Source organism: Diceros bicornis, chromosome 5, assembly GCF_020826845.1.
Source record: "Diceros bicornis minor isolate mBicDic1 chromosome 5, mDicBic1.mat.cur, whole genome shotgun sequence".
Lineage (NCBI taxonomy): Eukaryota > Metazoa > Chordata > Mammalia > Perissodactyla > Rhinocerotidae > Diceros > Diceros bicornis.
Window position 1 is genome coordinate 72,685,484 of NC_080744.1, and position 16,444 is coordinate 72,701,927.

At 47.5% G+C, this 16,444-nt stretch overlaps 1 protein-coding gene across 1 annotated transcript in view; it reads left to right on the forward strand.

The window, feature by feature from the left end:
* CYFIP1 (cytoplasmic FMR1 interacting protein 1) overlaps window positions 1-16,444 on the forward strand; it is an 85,893-nt gene that overhangs the window by 58,329 nt on the left and 11,120 nt on the right. The window contains 4 exon segments of the mRNA XM_058542224.1: window positions 1,878-1,965; window positions 10,774-10,917; window positions 13,830-13,920; window positions 15,969-16,099. Of these exon segments, the coding sequence (XP_058398207.1) occupies window positions 1,878-1,965; window positions 10,774-10,917; window positions 13,830-13,920; window positions 15,969-16,099 (454 nt within the window).

The window sequence follows — 16,444 nt, forward strand, 5'->3', positions numbered from 1 at the left end:
TACTAACTAGAATTCAATATTTGTTTCCAGTTTTTTTGTCTTTAGATTGAGAATATATATAGTCAAAATACGGTATTTAAAAGTTATTTGGGATAATGGAGTAACAGGGTTAGGATTTACTCTTTTGCCTTAAACAAGTGAAAAACTGGACAAAATTTATGAAACAATTGTTTCATAACAATTGGACGTTCCACTGAGGGAAAGGAAACGAAGGAGGTGAGTCCTGACTTCCCTGGCTTTCTGCCTGGAAGCACTTTCTGGGCTGCGGTGCAGAAGCGGGTAACCACGTACAGCTTGGAAGTCTTGCTTGGTAGAGGAGAGAGATTGGAAATCAAGGAATCTGAGAGAGCTGGAATTTGCAGGGCAGAGTACAGGAGAGGAGAGAGCTACGCAGAGAAACAGCTCCTGAAACCAGCTTAGGGCCGCTTTAGTCTTTGCTTGGCTATTAAACTACATGTGCATTGGGTGGAAATCCAAAAGGCTAGGCCAAGAACAGCTGCTGGGGAGCCGTAAGCTAATTCCCAGAGCTCACACAGAGCCAGGAGTCATTGGAGGCCCTGCCAGCCATAATGGGGAAGCCTCATTGACGACCTAGGCATTAGATAGAATCGCCAGAAGGGCCTGCCTTAGGGATGGTGACTGCTCTGCCACCCTAACAAACCATCAAAGGATCTAGCTGACTTGCAAGCAATTTAACGACCTGCCCCCCCCCGCTCCCCGCAAAATTCAGTGCTGTTTAAAGGATAACAGCGAAATCCAGACACTCAGCCACGTGACATTTCTGTGTAAACGCACTCAGTGCTGCAGGCTGCTGGTCTCCCCTCAGAGACACGTGTTCGTTTTATGCACTGATGGCATTTTGACGGTTACATCCTTTTTTATTTATTAAAGTGCAATACGTGTTAAGTTCTTAGAATTTAAGAATTAGCAAATCCATATATTTTTCTTTATTATGCTTCTTTGCAAAAGTTTTATATGTTTAGTTTTTTTTTTTTTTTTGGTGAGGAAGATCAGTCCTGAGCTAACAGCCATGCCAATCCTCCTCTCTTTTTTTTTTTTTTTTTTTTTGCTGAGGAAGACTGGCCCTGGGCTAACATCTGTGCCTATCTTCCTCCATTTTATATGGGACGCCGCCACAGCATGGTCTGACAAGCAGTGCATTGTGTGAGCCCGGGATCGGAACCCCAGCCGCCAGCAGCAGAGCGTGTGCACTTAACCACTACGCCATGGGTCCGGCCCCAAAAGTTTTATATGTTTAAATGAACCCTTCTGATCTGAGTGTTAGCCGAGTTTGACATTTCTGCTTTAAAATCCAAGCATTTGATTTTCAGTGGCTCCTAATCCATTTTTAAGCCACAGTCTCTTGGCTAGATGAGTGTGTTTATAAACACGTAGTTAGCTCCTTCTTCCCTTTAGCTTGGAACTGGTGATCTGAATAATTGGACATCACTGCCTGGGTCTGCCTTCCTGCCCCTGTCCTCACTGTCAGTGTGGTGTCCAGAGGCCAGCAAGGCCTGAGTGCTTGGTCACTACCCCTTGTCCAAGGACTGAATTAGTCTTGAAATGGTTCTGATGCCAACAGACCAGATTCTCCCTGAGTTTGGAGACTGTGTTTAGTGGTTTTGGAAGGACCTCTAAGTTTTCACTCTGTTCCTGAACTTGGATACATTTATCATGCTTGTGAGTATTTATATCTCATTCATACTGTGGTTTTTGATTTCCTAGAATTTTTCCTATGTGATGATTACATCAGTTAACTGGGAGGAAGATTTACTTGATGGGTAATGGAAAAGTTCTGAACTTTAAAAATATTTCTTTTAATTAAAAAATTAAATTTTTGGTTTTCTTTTTTTTTCTTTTAAATCTTTTTTGTTTAGATTTGTTCGGACAGTATTACCATTTTCTCAAGAATTTCAAAGAGATAAACAGCCTAATGCACAACCCCAGTATTTGCATGGATCTAAGGTAGGTCTTTTGTGTTTGTGTTATGATTTTTAAGTTCACAATGAAGCATGTTTTGAAGTTTAGTTTAAATCACTTTGTTGCAATTATTTAAATGTATCATGCCATATATAAAATATTATTGTTTTCTTCCATTAGCACCTTCCTGAAAAGTAACATACTGTTGGGACAGCCCTCTGGCCGTGTGGTGGGCATCAGGCTGGGCCCGGCCTCACTCCTGGTACTAAAATAAGTGAGATTGTTGACAGATTTACAGGTTTAGAAACATCAAGCCGGGAAAGTGTGTGGAAGAGGCTCGGGGCACATGCGTGGTGGAGCGGCTGGGCGGCCAGTCCAGGTGTGGCGCCATGAAGGGAAGAGCTGACGTGGGAGGGGGCATGCAGAAAAGAGTTGACATCCAGAAACCACAGGCAAGCTGGTGAAAGCCACAAAATACCTGCCGTCTAGTAAGATAAGAGAGGTGTCGAGGCTAAGAGTATTTTAATGGTTAGTGTTGTTAATACTTAAAACATTGAGTTTAATAAGAAAAAGACAGTCACTCTTGTAGTAAAAAGGAGACAGATGCAGTGAGCAGACATTTCCCTAAAATGTAGTAAAAAAATAAAAATAGATATCCAGCCTTACCAGTAATTGAGGAAAAATAAATGACAGCAGTAAGAATTATTTTACCCTTAATCGGAAAAGGTTAAGGTACCCGACTCATCCTGTAGGGGGATAAATTGTCCTGAGTGCTGCTGCAGGAGTGCACGTGGGACTGTGTGCTGCTGGGGGCCATCGGCCTACGTTTATCAATGTTTAAATGCTCTCACTTGTAGGAAACCAGACACCTAAGTAAACAAATCAGATGAGTGCAAAGTGATGTCTGTTATGGGAGTGGTCATACTACATGGTCATAAAAAATAGGGAACCAGCCAACCTGACACCAGGAATGACTTACCGTCCAGCAGAATGCAGCACAGCCATTGAAAATAATTACATAGATCTTATTAACTGTGGGGTCCTGGGGCCTGTATTTTATTAAGTGAAAAAATATCAAACTCCAAACACAATGATCCTACTTACAGAAAGATACCAGAGAAAAGAGTATTGGAATGTGAAGCAGCGGCCATCTCTGGGAGGGCTGAGTCTGACATCAACTCTGTGGTGTGTGTGCGTTGTTCTCGCTAGTTTTTTAAGCTGTTTCTGTCTGATGTCGGTGTCAGCCTCGGTCTCACACGGCCTGACCTGTAGGCTGTGTGGGGAAGTGGCTCACGGCACCCCCCCCCCCCCAATCAGGGACTCCAGCCTCCCTCGGCCTGGGAGCCTGTAGCTCTGAGCAGCTGCCACTTCATGCTGATCTGAAGCTCTGAGGGCCCGAAATTTGGCAACATCTTCTCCGTATTTCTGCACGTTCTCTCGCAGATGCAGAAATGAGTCTATTAACACAATGGCATGAAAGGACCACTCTTCAGGCCCCCAGCTGTGGCTCAGAAGGTGCTCAGCTCATCAGTCTTTCCTTTCTGACTAGTCTTTGGAGAGAGACATCTCAGCCTGCCCTGCCTTCCTCTCCCTCCAGCTTCTCCAAGCTCACAGTGTTGTCATGGCGCGTCTTGTAAATGGGCCCTTCGGCTGCCCACTTCTGTCTTAATCACAGCATCACAACACTGTGAGCTAGTGTGTCCATTTAAAGTTTTCAACCTGTTAGCCAAGAAGGAAATGACAGATGTATTGGTGGGACGAACCAGAGTGTTTAGCAGAGGATACATTTGGGAGGAAAAGAAAGGGAAAGCAATGTTGGTAAAAATAGAAACTGCCTGTGTTTTACAAGAATACGTGGAATTTCAAGGTGAAAGTGGTGCTGTTTCTGTTTGCTGCGCTTGGGAGGCCACGTGTGCTCTGTGTGGTGGGGGGGGTGGGCATCGCCCCTCTAAGAAGCTGTGCTTCTAGGAATGCTGTGAAAGGGACCAGTGTGACAGCCTTGGGTGGTTGGGGAGTGATGTTGCTCCAGCAAGATCTGGATGCTGAGAAGGAACCAGCCTGCAGAGGGGCCTGGAGGCCAAGGCTGTGGGGATGGCAGGCAGCGTGGGGCATGAGGCCGAGGCCTGAGGGGTGTCAGGGAGCAGGCAGAGAATGATGCCCAGTGGAAAGATGTTACCCTAGGCCAGGCAAGAGATGGTGGCCTGGACCATGTGGTGTTGACAGAAATGGAGAGGAGTAGATGGATTCAGGGTGTATTTTAGAGGTGGACTTGACTGGGCTTGCTGGTGAACTGGAGATAGAGGGTGAGGGAGAAGGAAGACCCAGCAGTATTTCCTAGGTTCTTGGTGGTTGGGAAGGAAGTGCGACTTTTTTAAGTAAGAGGGGGCTAGATTTGGGGAGGATAAAGGGAAGAGGCCTTCATCTCAGGGCCTGTGTCCACTCCCCTTCCCGGGGCTGCCCGCCCTGCTGTGAGCTGGGAGGACACTGCCCTGCTGGGCATCCACTGAGCCACAGCCAGGCTGGCCTTGCGCCACTCCCCATTGGCTGAGGTCGGGGTCGGGTTGCTGGAAGGGCGTGGGGTGGGTTGGAGGGTCATGCTGCTCCCCTGGGTTGGCATCAGGGTTTGGGCGGCTGTTTTAAGCCTCATGATGACGACCAAGAGAGAAGAAAGCCAGGCGTCCTTGACCCGTCTGCTGTGTTCTGGACTGAGTGTCATTTTTTTTTTTTTTAAGATTTTATTTATTTATTTCCCCCCCAAAGTCCCAGTAGGTAGTTGTATGTCATAGCTGCACATCCTTCTAGTTGCTGTATGCGGGATGCGGCCTCAGCATGGCCGGAGAAGCAGTGCCTCGGTGCACGCCCGGGATCCAAACCCGGGTCACCAGCAGCCGAGCGTGCGCACTTAACTGCTAAGCCACGGGGCCAGCCCCTGAGTGTCATTTTATTTTTTTTTTTTTTTTTTTTTTTTTTTTTTGTGAGAAGGACCAGCCCTGAGCTAACATCCAATGCCAATCCTCCTCTTTTTTGCTGAGGAAGACTGGCCCTGGGCTAACATCCATGCCCATCTTCCTCCACTTTATATGGGACGCCGCCACAGCATGGCCTAACAAGCGGTGCGTCGGTGCGCACCCGGGATCCGAACCGGCGAACCCCGGGCCGCCGCAGCGGAACGTGCGCACTTAACCACCTGCGCCACCAAGTAGTGGTCTTCTTTGTACAGATATCAAGTTGCAGTCACAGTTTCAGGGCGCACTCAGCAAGCATGTCCTGAGCGTGTGCTGTGTTGAGGGCTGTGCTGGCCTCGGGTCGGGGAACAGGGTTCTTGGCACAGCAGGGGCTGGGTGCAGGCTTGCTCTGGAGAGGCCCGAAGCATTGGCCAGGGACCCCAGCGGGTTTGGGCGTGTGACCATGGAGGCCTGGAGGGCAGGAAGGAGGCTGAAGCTGGTGACATGCAGGCGAGGGCCTCACTCCTCCACCATCCTCCTTCCTCCCTCTCAGCCGAAGATGTCTCACCTACAGAGGGTTCCCCAGCGGCTCCTGCCTCAGAGCAGGGAGGTGGGAGATGAAAGCACCTGACTCAGGGCTGCTGCTGGGAGGACCCTTGCGTCGGACACTCGGGAGGTGACATTCACTGGTGGTGGGACACCAGGTCCAGGCAGTTACCAGACTGCCTCTTCCCCACCCCTAGGTGACACCCGCACTCTGGACCCCATTCTCACGCTCTCTGAGCTGCCGGTTGAGTGAGGCTGGCGGCAGGGATAGACCCGGGGGCGCCCAGCCCGCCTTTTATTTTTATTTTTATTTTTTAACTTTATTTATTTATTTTTCCCCCCAAAACCCCAGTAGATAGTTGTATGTCGTAGTTGCACATCCTTCTAGTTGCTGTATGTGGGACTCGGCCTCAGCATGGCCGGAGAAGCAGTGCATCGGTGCGCGCCCGGGATCCGAACCGGGGCCGCCAGCAGCGGAGCGCGCGCACTTAACCGCTAAGCCACGGGGCCGGCCCCCAGCCCGCCTTTTAGACTCGGGACGATAGAGGCCAGGATGTAGCTAGGGAGCAGAGGGGCTGCCCCCCCACACACACAACCTGCACCAGGACACTTTCTAAGGCGCCAGCTGGATCTGAGAAGTAGAAAAGATGTTTCTAGCCCATTCTTTCCTACTTCTCTGTTCCTTAGAGTGTGAACCTTTCATTTCCATCCTCTGAGTTGCCTGCTTTCCTCACTAGAGATGGCAGCTTGAACTTGGCCGTGCTGGGAGCATTTGCACCTGGAAATGGGCAAGCACTACAGTCCAGGCTGGTGTATTGGTGCATGCTGCCCACATCCTGCGCCCCGAAAGGGTGTGAGTTAGATAATTTTTAAAAGGATTAGAATAAGTGCTCTAATGCCCCTTTTCTGAAATTAAAATGTAGTGTTTCAGAACTAAAAGAAGTTTTATGTAATTTTAGAAGGTAGGACTAGAAAGTTTGGCAAGTAAGATAGAAATTTCTTGGGTTTCTATTAACTAAAAGATTTGCTATGAAGTTGGCTTGGTTCTGAAGTTTTTAATCCCGCTTTTAGGCATGACCACAAAATAAGTTTTTATTACGTTCTGACAAACAGAGAAGTGTCCATGGGAAAGAGGAACCAAGAAATGAGGTGGTTCTTTCGTTCTCTGTCCTCCAGTTCCTCCCCTGCCCCAGCGTTTGGAGAGGATGACAAGGAGTGAGGGAAGGTGGACGCTGGCGATTCCCCCCCTGATCTGCACAGCATCTGGCCATGGGGGTGTCAGGCCGGCCTCCCTCTCGGCCTCTGGAGGGATGGATTCCTGGGGAGAGGGCTTGCGGAGCTGGTTCTGAAAGAGGTTCCCCACTAGGACTGTTGTGTCCATCCTGCTGCCCAGATGTGTCCATCTGTCCATCATGGTGTTAAAGGCTCAGGAGACACGTTTTTATTCTGCAGGATTTTCCTCCAGGAACGCAGGGAGGCAGCAGTGTTTTCTGCTTCCCATACAACACAGCTGTGAGCCCACAGTTTCTGAGGGGCCCAGGGTCTGCATTCACACGTGTGTCCACAGGGAAACAGGCACTTTACGGGCAAAGTAGGTGGCCATTTAGGGGGAAAGAAGGATTAGATGAATTGGATTTGATTGTTCTTTTTAAAGCAACCAGATGTGACTGAACTTGATCTTAACTGATTTCAGCCTCAGTTTGAGAAATTACGTTTGTGTAATTTTTATTCTTACAACATAAACCAGTGTTTTTGTTAGCTTATTTGGACTCTAACAAAAGTTTGGATGTGTGACATTGATGTTGACTGTTCATCTTATATGATACTTTTGAGGATCAAAAAAAGGCAGAATGCCAAAACATCATGATATCACAGTTGAATATTGTATTCAAAAGACAGTCGTTTTACTTGAAGCTGCATGTCATTTTGCTGCAATGCAATTTGTAGTGTTTGTACCTGTGAGATTATGGAATACACAGGAATCCAATCAAAAATCCAGTTAGTTCTTTTTTTTATGAATGATGAACTAGGCCTAGTGTCTTATGGGAATAGAATTGACTTAGATGAATGGTCTGTGTATGGCGTTGTCTTTTTGGTTCTTGGTAATATCGCCACTCTGAGTGAACTCTCTTCAGCACATCACTGATGTTCTTTCCTATAAGGTAAGTAAGGTGGTCCCTGATTCACAGTTGAAGTTACACAGCATCGAGGGTGGTAAAGAACCCAGGGCACACGACCAGTGAGCCTGGAGCCCACATCGTCTGGTTTCCAGGCAAGGCCCACGTCTCTGCTGCAGGCACGGCCAGCACAGTGTTTCTTGAATTGAGCTGTGAGGCTGGATGTCGAGTGCTTCCCTCCTCTGAGTATTTTACCATGTAGTATCTGTAGGTAGTACCTCCTCCCCTCCCTCTGAGTAATTACATTACTCTACTTGCGTTGTCCCTGGGATGTGCCCTCTTTGGGGTGAGTGTAGTCCACAGGGAAGCCAGACACTGGCCAATGGGCCAGGGACCAGGTATTATTGAGAGGGGCCCCAAGCAAGTCAGGGTGACTTTCGGAGTAAATTTTCTCACCTGTAACATGAGGCCGTTAGATTTCACTAATGATTTTCATGTTTTTCTTTTCAAACGTTAGAATTTATTATCAAGCAAAGACCTCACATAATCCCAGCATTTAAAGCACAGTGTGGTGCTTTGAGGAGGCAGTGGGAGGAGGATGTGTCAGAGCCGATGATTGAGATATGGCCCTTTCAAGTCTTATAGGGTCATGGGGTGGGCGTGGGACAGGCACTTGGCAGAGCTTCCAACTTGGTCAGTGTGGTACCTAATAATTGGTTTAGACTTAGACTTTCTGTTTTGGGGGGTCACAGGACCACCCACGCATTTGGTGGTTCTCCAGGAGGACTCACAAACTCAGTTGTACTCAAAGTTGCAGTTTATTACAGCAAAAGGCTACAAAACATGATCACTGAGGGAAAAAGATGCATCAGATGGTGATGCAACCAGGCGCAGGCTACCAAAGTCAGCCTCCTGGGGATCACATGGGACATGCAGAGTGTTTAGAGAAGCCCACATGAACGCCTAGGTCCAAGGCTTTCACTAGAGCTGGGCACATAGGCACATGCCACCCGTGTGACTGGCCACAGCTACTGAAACCCCAGAAGGAAAGGAGGAGCTTGCCATAAATCACTGTACAAACAACCTAGACAAGCTTATATAGCATGGTTAAGTGTCCCAGGTGTAGAAGACAACTTTATCAATTGGTTATATGGGCAACATTCCAAGGACTGAGCTCCCAGAAATTGCAGGCAGGCCTCCTGGAGATGCTTAAGAGCTGAGCAACCAGGCCTGCTCTGCTGATTCTTTAGAATCCTTGCTGTGCTAATGTGGTTCTCAGTGTATGCAGAGGAAATAGCTAAGACAATTATAAAAGGGGGCGTGGAGAATACAGAGACCTAAATGGAGGTAAGGTTGGTACACTTCACTTAGAAAGTGGTAACATGTTGATAACAGTAGATTGTGATAACTTATGTAATGCATAATGTTAACACCTAGAACAACCACTAAAAGAAGTGTGCAAAGAGACACTGTCAAAAATACTTTATCACAATGGAATAAAATCACAATGTAATTCTAAAACATGTTTAAGTGACCCACGGGAAGACAGGAAAATGAAACAGAGCTTACTTAAATATTAATAATTATATTATATGTAAATGTATTTAATGTAAATTATCTAAATACAGTGAAAAGACAGAGATTGGCAGAGAGAATTAAAAAACATGACTATACACAAAACTCACCTCAAATTAATGATATGTAGGTCAAAAGTGAAAGAATGGAAAAAGATATACCATGCAAACATTAATCAGAAGAAAGCAGGAGTGACTATATTAATATAAGATAAGGTAAATTTCAGAGCCAAGACTGTTACCAGGGACAAAGAGGGACATTACATAATGATAGGATGGTCAAGCCACCGAGAAATATAGCAGTCCTAAATATTTATGCACCAAACAGCAGAGCTTTAAAATACTTGAAGCAGGGGGCCGGCCCGCTGGTGCAAGCAGTTAAGTGTGTGCTGCTGCGGCCTGGAGTTCACCGGTTCAGATCCTGGGTGCGCACCGACGCACTGCTTGTTGAGCCATGCTGTGGTGGCGTCCCATATAAATTAGAGGAAGATGGGCACAGATGTTAGCTCAGGGCCAAGCTTCCTCAGAAAAAAGAGGGGGATGGGTATCAGATGTTAGCTCAGGGCTGATCTTCCTCACAGAAATAAATAAATAAAATAAAATACTTGAAGCAAAAACTAACATAAGTGAAAGGAGAAATGAACAACTCCACATAATAGTGGGGGAATTCAACATTATTCTCTCTTAGTAATTGATAGAATAGATAGACAGAAAATCAGCAACAATAAAGAACTGAACACCATCAACCAACAGGATATTACTGACATTTTTAGAACACTCCACCCAACAACATCAGAACACATTCTTTTCAAGTACCCATGGACCGTTCCCCAAGATAGACCATATCCTGGGCCATAAAACAAACCTAAACAAAATTAAAAGAATTGAAATCATACAGAGTATGTTCTCTCCACATGAGCTCAAACTAGAAAACAGTAACAAAAAGATGACAAGAAAAACTCCACACACATGGAAATTAACACATTTCTAAAATGATCCATGGGACAAGAGGAAGTATCAAGGGAAATTAAAAAAAAAAAGGCATTGAACTGAATGAAATGCAAATATATTAAAATTTGTGGGATGCAGCTAAGGAAGTTCTGAGAGGGAAGTCCATAGCACTGAATGCATATATTAGCAGTCTCCCTGCTGAATGTGCGCCTGTGTCCTTAGATGAGCTTGGAGGTCCCCTCCTACAGGATACCATCCTGACTACCTTTCTCAGTTGCCCACCCTGCAGGGACTGCTGTCTCCAGCTCCCTGTGACTCCCTCAGAAGGCAGTTCCCACTGCCCATCAGGGTCTGTCCTCAGCTTGTCTCCTCCGGGAGACTGGAACAACTCCATGGAGGCAGCAGTGAGGCTCTAAGATGTATTCATTTCTCATTCCAGGACCTCAAAATGGCTTCTGTAGAATTGGCAGTTTAATAAATGCTGAAAAATCAAATGGTTTTGTTTTCTTTTCTCTGTTTTAGCAGCTTGCTTTTCGTTGTCATCAGTTTGAAGACATAAACACCAGAAAAGGCAGTCTAACACATTCTCTGGATCTCTCCACCTAAGGGTGCTGTGTGTTGAATGCATCTTTGCACAGCAATTCTTCATTTTCATGTGTGTATAGGGACATGTTGAAGACTCTGGAGATTTCATCAGACACTTATGTTCTCTACCCCCAGGCTTTGAACCTGGCCTACTCTAGCATTTACGGCAGCTACCGGAACTTCGTGGGGCCTCCGCACTTCCAGGTCATCTGCCGGCTGCTTGGGTACCAGGGCATCGCGGTGGTCATGGAGGAGCTGCTGAAGGTCGTCAAGAGCCTGGTATGTTTCCCTCTGATGTGCTTCCTTCACACAGTGAAGGGTACTGCACCCAATTCCAATATAGAGAGGGAGTTTTTCCACTCCAAGCAATTCTCAGACACCAGCTGCGTGTCCTACAATTCAACTCAATTCTGACACTATCTACCTGCAGATAGCATCAGATCCCACAGGTTAAGGCTCAGTCCTACAAGATTGCCCCCCTCCCCCTAGGTGCCAGTTGACACCTCCAGGTTGTCACCTCTGCCTCTGACCAACTTGGCTATAAATCAGAGATTTCTACCCCTTCTTGGGTTCAGTTAATTTGCTAGAGTGGCTCACATGACTCAGGAAACTAGTTCACTCGCTAGATAACCAGTTTATTACAAAGGATGTTAAAGGATATGAATCAACAGCCAGATGAAGAGATACAGAGGCGAGGTCCCAAACAAAAGAGCTTCTGTCCTCATGGAGTTTGGGGCCTGGGACAGTGGCACGTGGAAGCCTTCTGGTTCCCCGACCTAGAAGCTTTCTTTTTATTTATTTATTTATTTAAATGGAACACTTTCCTTTTTATTTATTTATTTATTTTCCCCCCAAAGCCCCCGTAAATAGTTGTATGTCATAGTTGCACATCCTTCTAGTTGCTGTACGTGGGACACGGCCTCAGCATGACCAGAGAAGCGGTGTGTCGGTGCACGCCCGGGATCTGAACCTGGGCCGCCAGCAGCGGAGCGCATGCACTTAACCGCTAAGCCACGGGGCCAGCCCCCTAGAAGCTTTCTGAACCCCGTCCTTTTGGGTGTTTTGGAGGCTGCGGTACACAGGCATGCTTGGTTAAATCATTGGCCATTGGTGATTGATTCAACTTCCAGTCCCTCTCCCCGCTCCCCTCCCCGGAGGCCTGGGGGTGGGACTGAAAGTTCCAATCTCTAATCAGGGAGTTCTCCTGGCAACCAGCCCCCATCCTTAGGTGCTTCCCAAAAGTCACCTAATTAACATAACAAAAGACACCTTTAAGGCTCTCTTAATTTGGGAAAGTCCAAGGGTTTTAGGAGCTCTATGCCAGGAAAGGGGCACAAAGACCAAAATATGTTTCTTATTATAAATCACACACGGCTTTGAATTCACTGCGCTGAATTCAAAGCCAGGGGGTCTTTCTCTGTGTTTGGACTATTCAGTTTAGCTCCAAACACTTCTCACCCTATTTAGTTTGATTTCTCCCCCATCTTTCTGAATTCAAGAGAATAGATCTGTGTTATTTTAACTAAGTCATAGAAAAAGTTAAGTACCAAAATGTAGCCTTCCTTCTAAGAGAATATTGTCCTTTAGATGCAGAACTAATCTCCCCCCCAACCCCTTTTGTAAAGGACCACCGCTGTTGCCCAAGACTTATAGGAAAAAACAGTGCTCTGGAGATGGAAGACAAAACGGAAACCAGGAGGGCATTATAGAAAGACCATGTTTCAGTTGGTGAGCGTCTGGGAGGAGACAGTCCTGTGAGGACCCCCATTTTCATTTGTGAAATACGAGTTTTCTTAAAACACAAGATTCAAAGAAACACTTATGCTGGGGAAGGTGGAGTTGAGCGTGTTGGCTACGAGGAGCTCTGCGCTATTGATGGGGGAGGGCTGAGCTAGAGCAGAGGGGGCTCAGCTGTGAGGAGTGGTGCAGGCAGGATACCATTGCTGCGCGAAGGCTCCACTCACCTTGAGAGAGCTGATTCCCACTTGTGGAGTGGACGGCCTGTGCCCCTTTCCTGGGAGCCAGTGTTAAGTCGTAATGAAGGACTCAGACACGCGTCTGTCTAACCTCATATTTGAGGTCATAAGTTAATGCACAAAAGTCTTTTATTTAAATCTTTTTGAAAAGGGAAAGAGACAGAATATTTGTAGGCTATCCTGGATTTAGTTTTCTATACATAATTTATTTCTGTTTTTAACTGAGAGAGAACTTTATAAAATCTTAATCTTTAATCTTTTTGCCTTATTTTAATCATCTTTCTGTGAGCCCATTTCTTTAACGTTCTTCATTGCCAAATATAGATTTTCGTGTCTTTTCCATGATTCACACACTAGTCAGGAGGAAGCTTGAAGCTGAATTTATGGCCACATAAGTAAAGTAGTAATCCATCAGGAAAATGATACGATCATTAACAGTGCAAAGCAAAAGCTGACAAAATTCTGAAAAGTTGACAGAATCTACGGCTGTGTAGGTCAGGATCAAAAATCCATTAGAATATAGTCATATGTTGCTTAACGATGTATCACTCTGAGAAATGTGTCATTAAGCGAATTTGTCATGTGAACGTCATAGAGTGTGCTTACACAAACCTACGTGGTATAGCCTACTACACCCCGAGGGTATGGTGCTAATCTTATGGGACCACCGTTGTAAATTCGGTCCGTCATTGACGGACAAGTCCTTATGCAGTGCATGACTGTATAGGAGTTGGGTAGTTTGGCACAGCCATGACCCTGTGACCCACCCAGGCCCTGCCAGGACCCACAGCTGGAGCCTCTTCCCCAAAACACGTGGTAACTTGGAAGGTGTTACCACGAGGCACACAAGGTGACATGGCCCAGTTTTGGAGCTGCGCCTAATCTGTGGGAGAAATGCAGAACCACTGTGCTTCCTAGTGTTGGAGATGAGTGTGACCAGACCTTTCTGCCCACTCGGTGTCACACCTCAGGCCACTTGCCTCCTGAAAGGGGAGTTGTGTTTCAGAACAACATTTAGTCAGTTGTGTCAAGTCACCCTGGTGGAGGCTGCTTTCTTTCTGTGGATGGGATTTCCTTTCTCAGCCGAAGTGATTCTCAGTCCTGGTCATAACCGGAGGTTTTACTAACAGATTCTTTCTCAGAAGTCCCCGTGCCCTGCCCACAGCCTCCAGGACAGTGGCAGCCGGAGGCTGACGCAGCCTGTCTCTCCCACAGCTGCAAGGCACGATCCTGCAGTATGTGAAGACACTGATGGAGGTGATGCCCAAGATCTGCCGCCTGCCCCGGCACGAGTACGGCTCTCCCGGTAAACACGGTGCCTCTCTGGGGGCGGTGGGGAGGATAGCATCAGTCCTCGGGCCGCGGTAAAGGACATTACTGACAGGGATCCCATCTGCGTTCCCTGGGTGGGAGGAGGTAGGAGCCCATCTAGAGCCTGATTGTTTCTAGTAGAACAAACAAACCAGCCTGTCAGCTGGAGCAGGGGTGCGGAAGGTGTGTTGGAGTCGTCGTTTTGGGTGAGGAAGCTGTAGGAGAGGCCAGTGCCCCTTAGTCATCGAGGGGTGACACGGCTCCGAACCGTGTGCCCCTCAGCTCCCCTACAACACCAGGACCTTGAGGATCACCAACCAGGGAGGGGCAGGGAGCTGACTGCCCAGTCCAGCTGCTCTGCTGGGCTTGACGGGACCAGGCCTCAGGGCGCCCCTTGAAGGCACTGCTCCCCCACAGTGCAGTCTGTCCCTCTGTCTGGCAGGCTTCCTCTCTGGGGCTGTGGGGCCCTCGGGCAGATGGGCCCTTCAGCGTGCCAGGCCCACGTGCCTGACGGAAGTTGATTTGGAGCTATCCAGATAAATAGCCTAATGATCCCAGGAAGTGTTGTTCATGATAAAATTGGACTACGACGGGAGCCCTTGTCTCAGCAAAACTGCCTTTTGTCTCTTATCTGATAACACTTTCCTGAAAGCTGGATAGCTGTCTTGTTAAGTGACTTGGGCCCACCTGTGGTCACTGATGAGCGACATTCTGATGAGCAGTCGCCGGTGTGGCTGAGCCCCCAGGCACTACCCGGCACCGCCCAGGGCTGTTAACTGGTGTTTGAGGAGATGGTGAGGTGACCCGTTCAGCTGAAGGGAAATAACCATCGACGTGACCTTGCTTAGGAGAACCTAGTTTCAATTCACTGTCAGAAAGTAGATGAGTAATGTTGGGAAAATAAAACTAGCGCTCATATCCTGACTAGAGATGGAAATTTCAAATGTTGAAGACGAAGTCATTTAGGCCAAATTCAGAGCTGGTCTAGGGCAGAGCTGTGGACTGCGGGGCTGCTCGTCACATCTCTTGCCCACTGCCACCCCATGTCAGCGCAGAGGCTGGCGTCGCCCAGGTCCGTGGGCACCACCGTGTGAGTAAAGCCGTGCTGCTTGTAGCTCCAGCCCATGTGTGCCTGTTAGGGGATGATGCACGTGAAGAAGTGTTGCCTCCCCTAGAGGGTCTGAGTTCACACCAAGGAATGTTGAGAACTGAGGGGTGAACGTGGTGGGTAGAGCAGGGATGCGGACGATGGTGAGGAAGGAACAGCCTCCCGGGCAGGCAGGGCTATGGCGATCCTTGCGAAACAGCATTTGGGGCCTGACCTGTTGGGATGAGGGGTTTGAAACCTGTTAAGTCTCCCACTTTATTCTTCTCAGGGTTGTTCTGTCTATTCTGGGTCTTCTACATGACCATATAAATTCTGGAGTCAGCTTGTGGGTTTTTGAGTGGGTCAGCATTGAAAGTATAGATCAAGTTAGAAAATATTGACTTTCTTTCCAGTCTTTATGCCTTGTGTCCTTTCATGCCTTATTGCAATGTCCAGGGCCTCCAGGACAATGGTGAAGAGGCGTAGTCTTGCTCTGGAGCTCAGGGAGAAAGCGTGCAGGTTTCACTACTGAATATGACATTAGCTGCGGGTTTTTTGTAGATGTCCTTGATCAGATTGAGTACATTCCCTTCTGTGCCTGTGAAGGGATATTGAATTTTATCGAATATCTTTTCTGCTTCTGCTGGAGATGACGATGTGGTCTTTCTCATTTATGCTTGTAATGTGGTCCCTCCTTGGAAGATAACAGCTAGACCAAGAAAGAAGCTTTGGAGCCGAGGCCCAGGGCCCAGGTGGTGGACAAACTACTGTTGCAGGGAAGATGTTGGGGTGAGGGGACATGTGGCCATCTCCATAGCGGGCATGGTAGCAGTGTCAGAGAATGTTTTGTGGCCAGCACAGGTGCTCCTGGCTGTGGACCCCAGGCTGCACCCTGTGCCCTGCTGAGGTTTGGCCCCCCAACCTCCCCAACCCCACCACTCACTCTGCCGCCACAGGCATCCTGGAGTTCTTCCACCACCAGTTGAAGGACATCGTTGAGTATGCGGAGCTGAAGACGGTGTGCTTCCAGAACCTGCGGGAGGTGGGCAACGCTGTCCTCTTCTGCCTGCTCATCGAGCAGAGCCTGGTGAGTGGTCAGCCCAACCCCACCCCAGGCCGTGTTGAGTCACTCCCCACAGGTGACAGAAGAAGACGTTTTTTAGAGGCTTGATTCATTGGGGTTATTTCATGGGGGTAAGAGGAGTAAGTGTTCTAAAGCTCCATTCTTTCATGACTATTTAGACTTTAATTTGAATTTGTTTCCTACAATTAAAAAACAAAAATGCCATGTAGTTCATCATTTAAGAATGTTTTACCATGAGCGTTGCAAGAGTGTTTTTATTGTGTAGTATTTGCAACATGGAAGGTATAAAGCACGGCTGTCATGAGAACTGTCTGCAGTGATGGAAAGTTCCACATCTGAGGCTGTGTG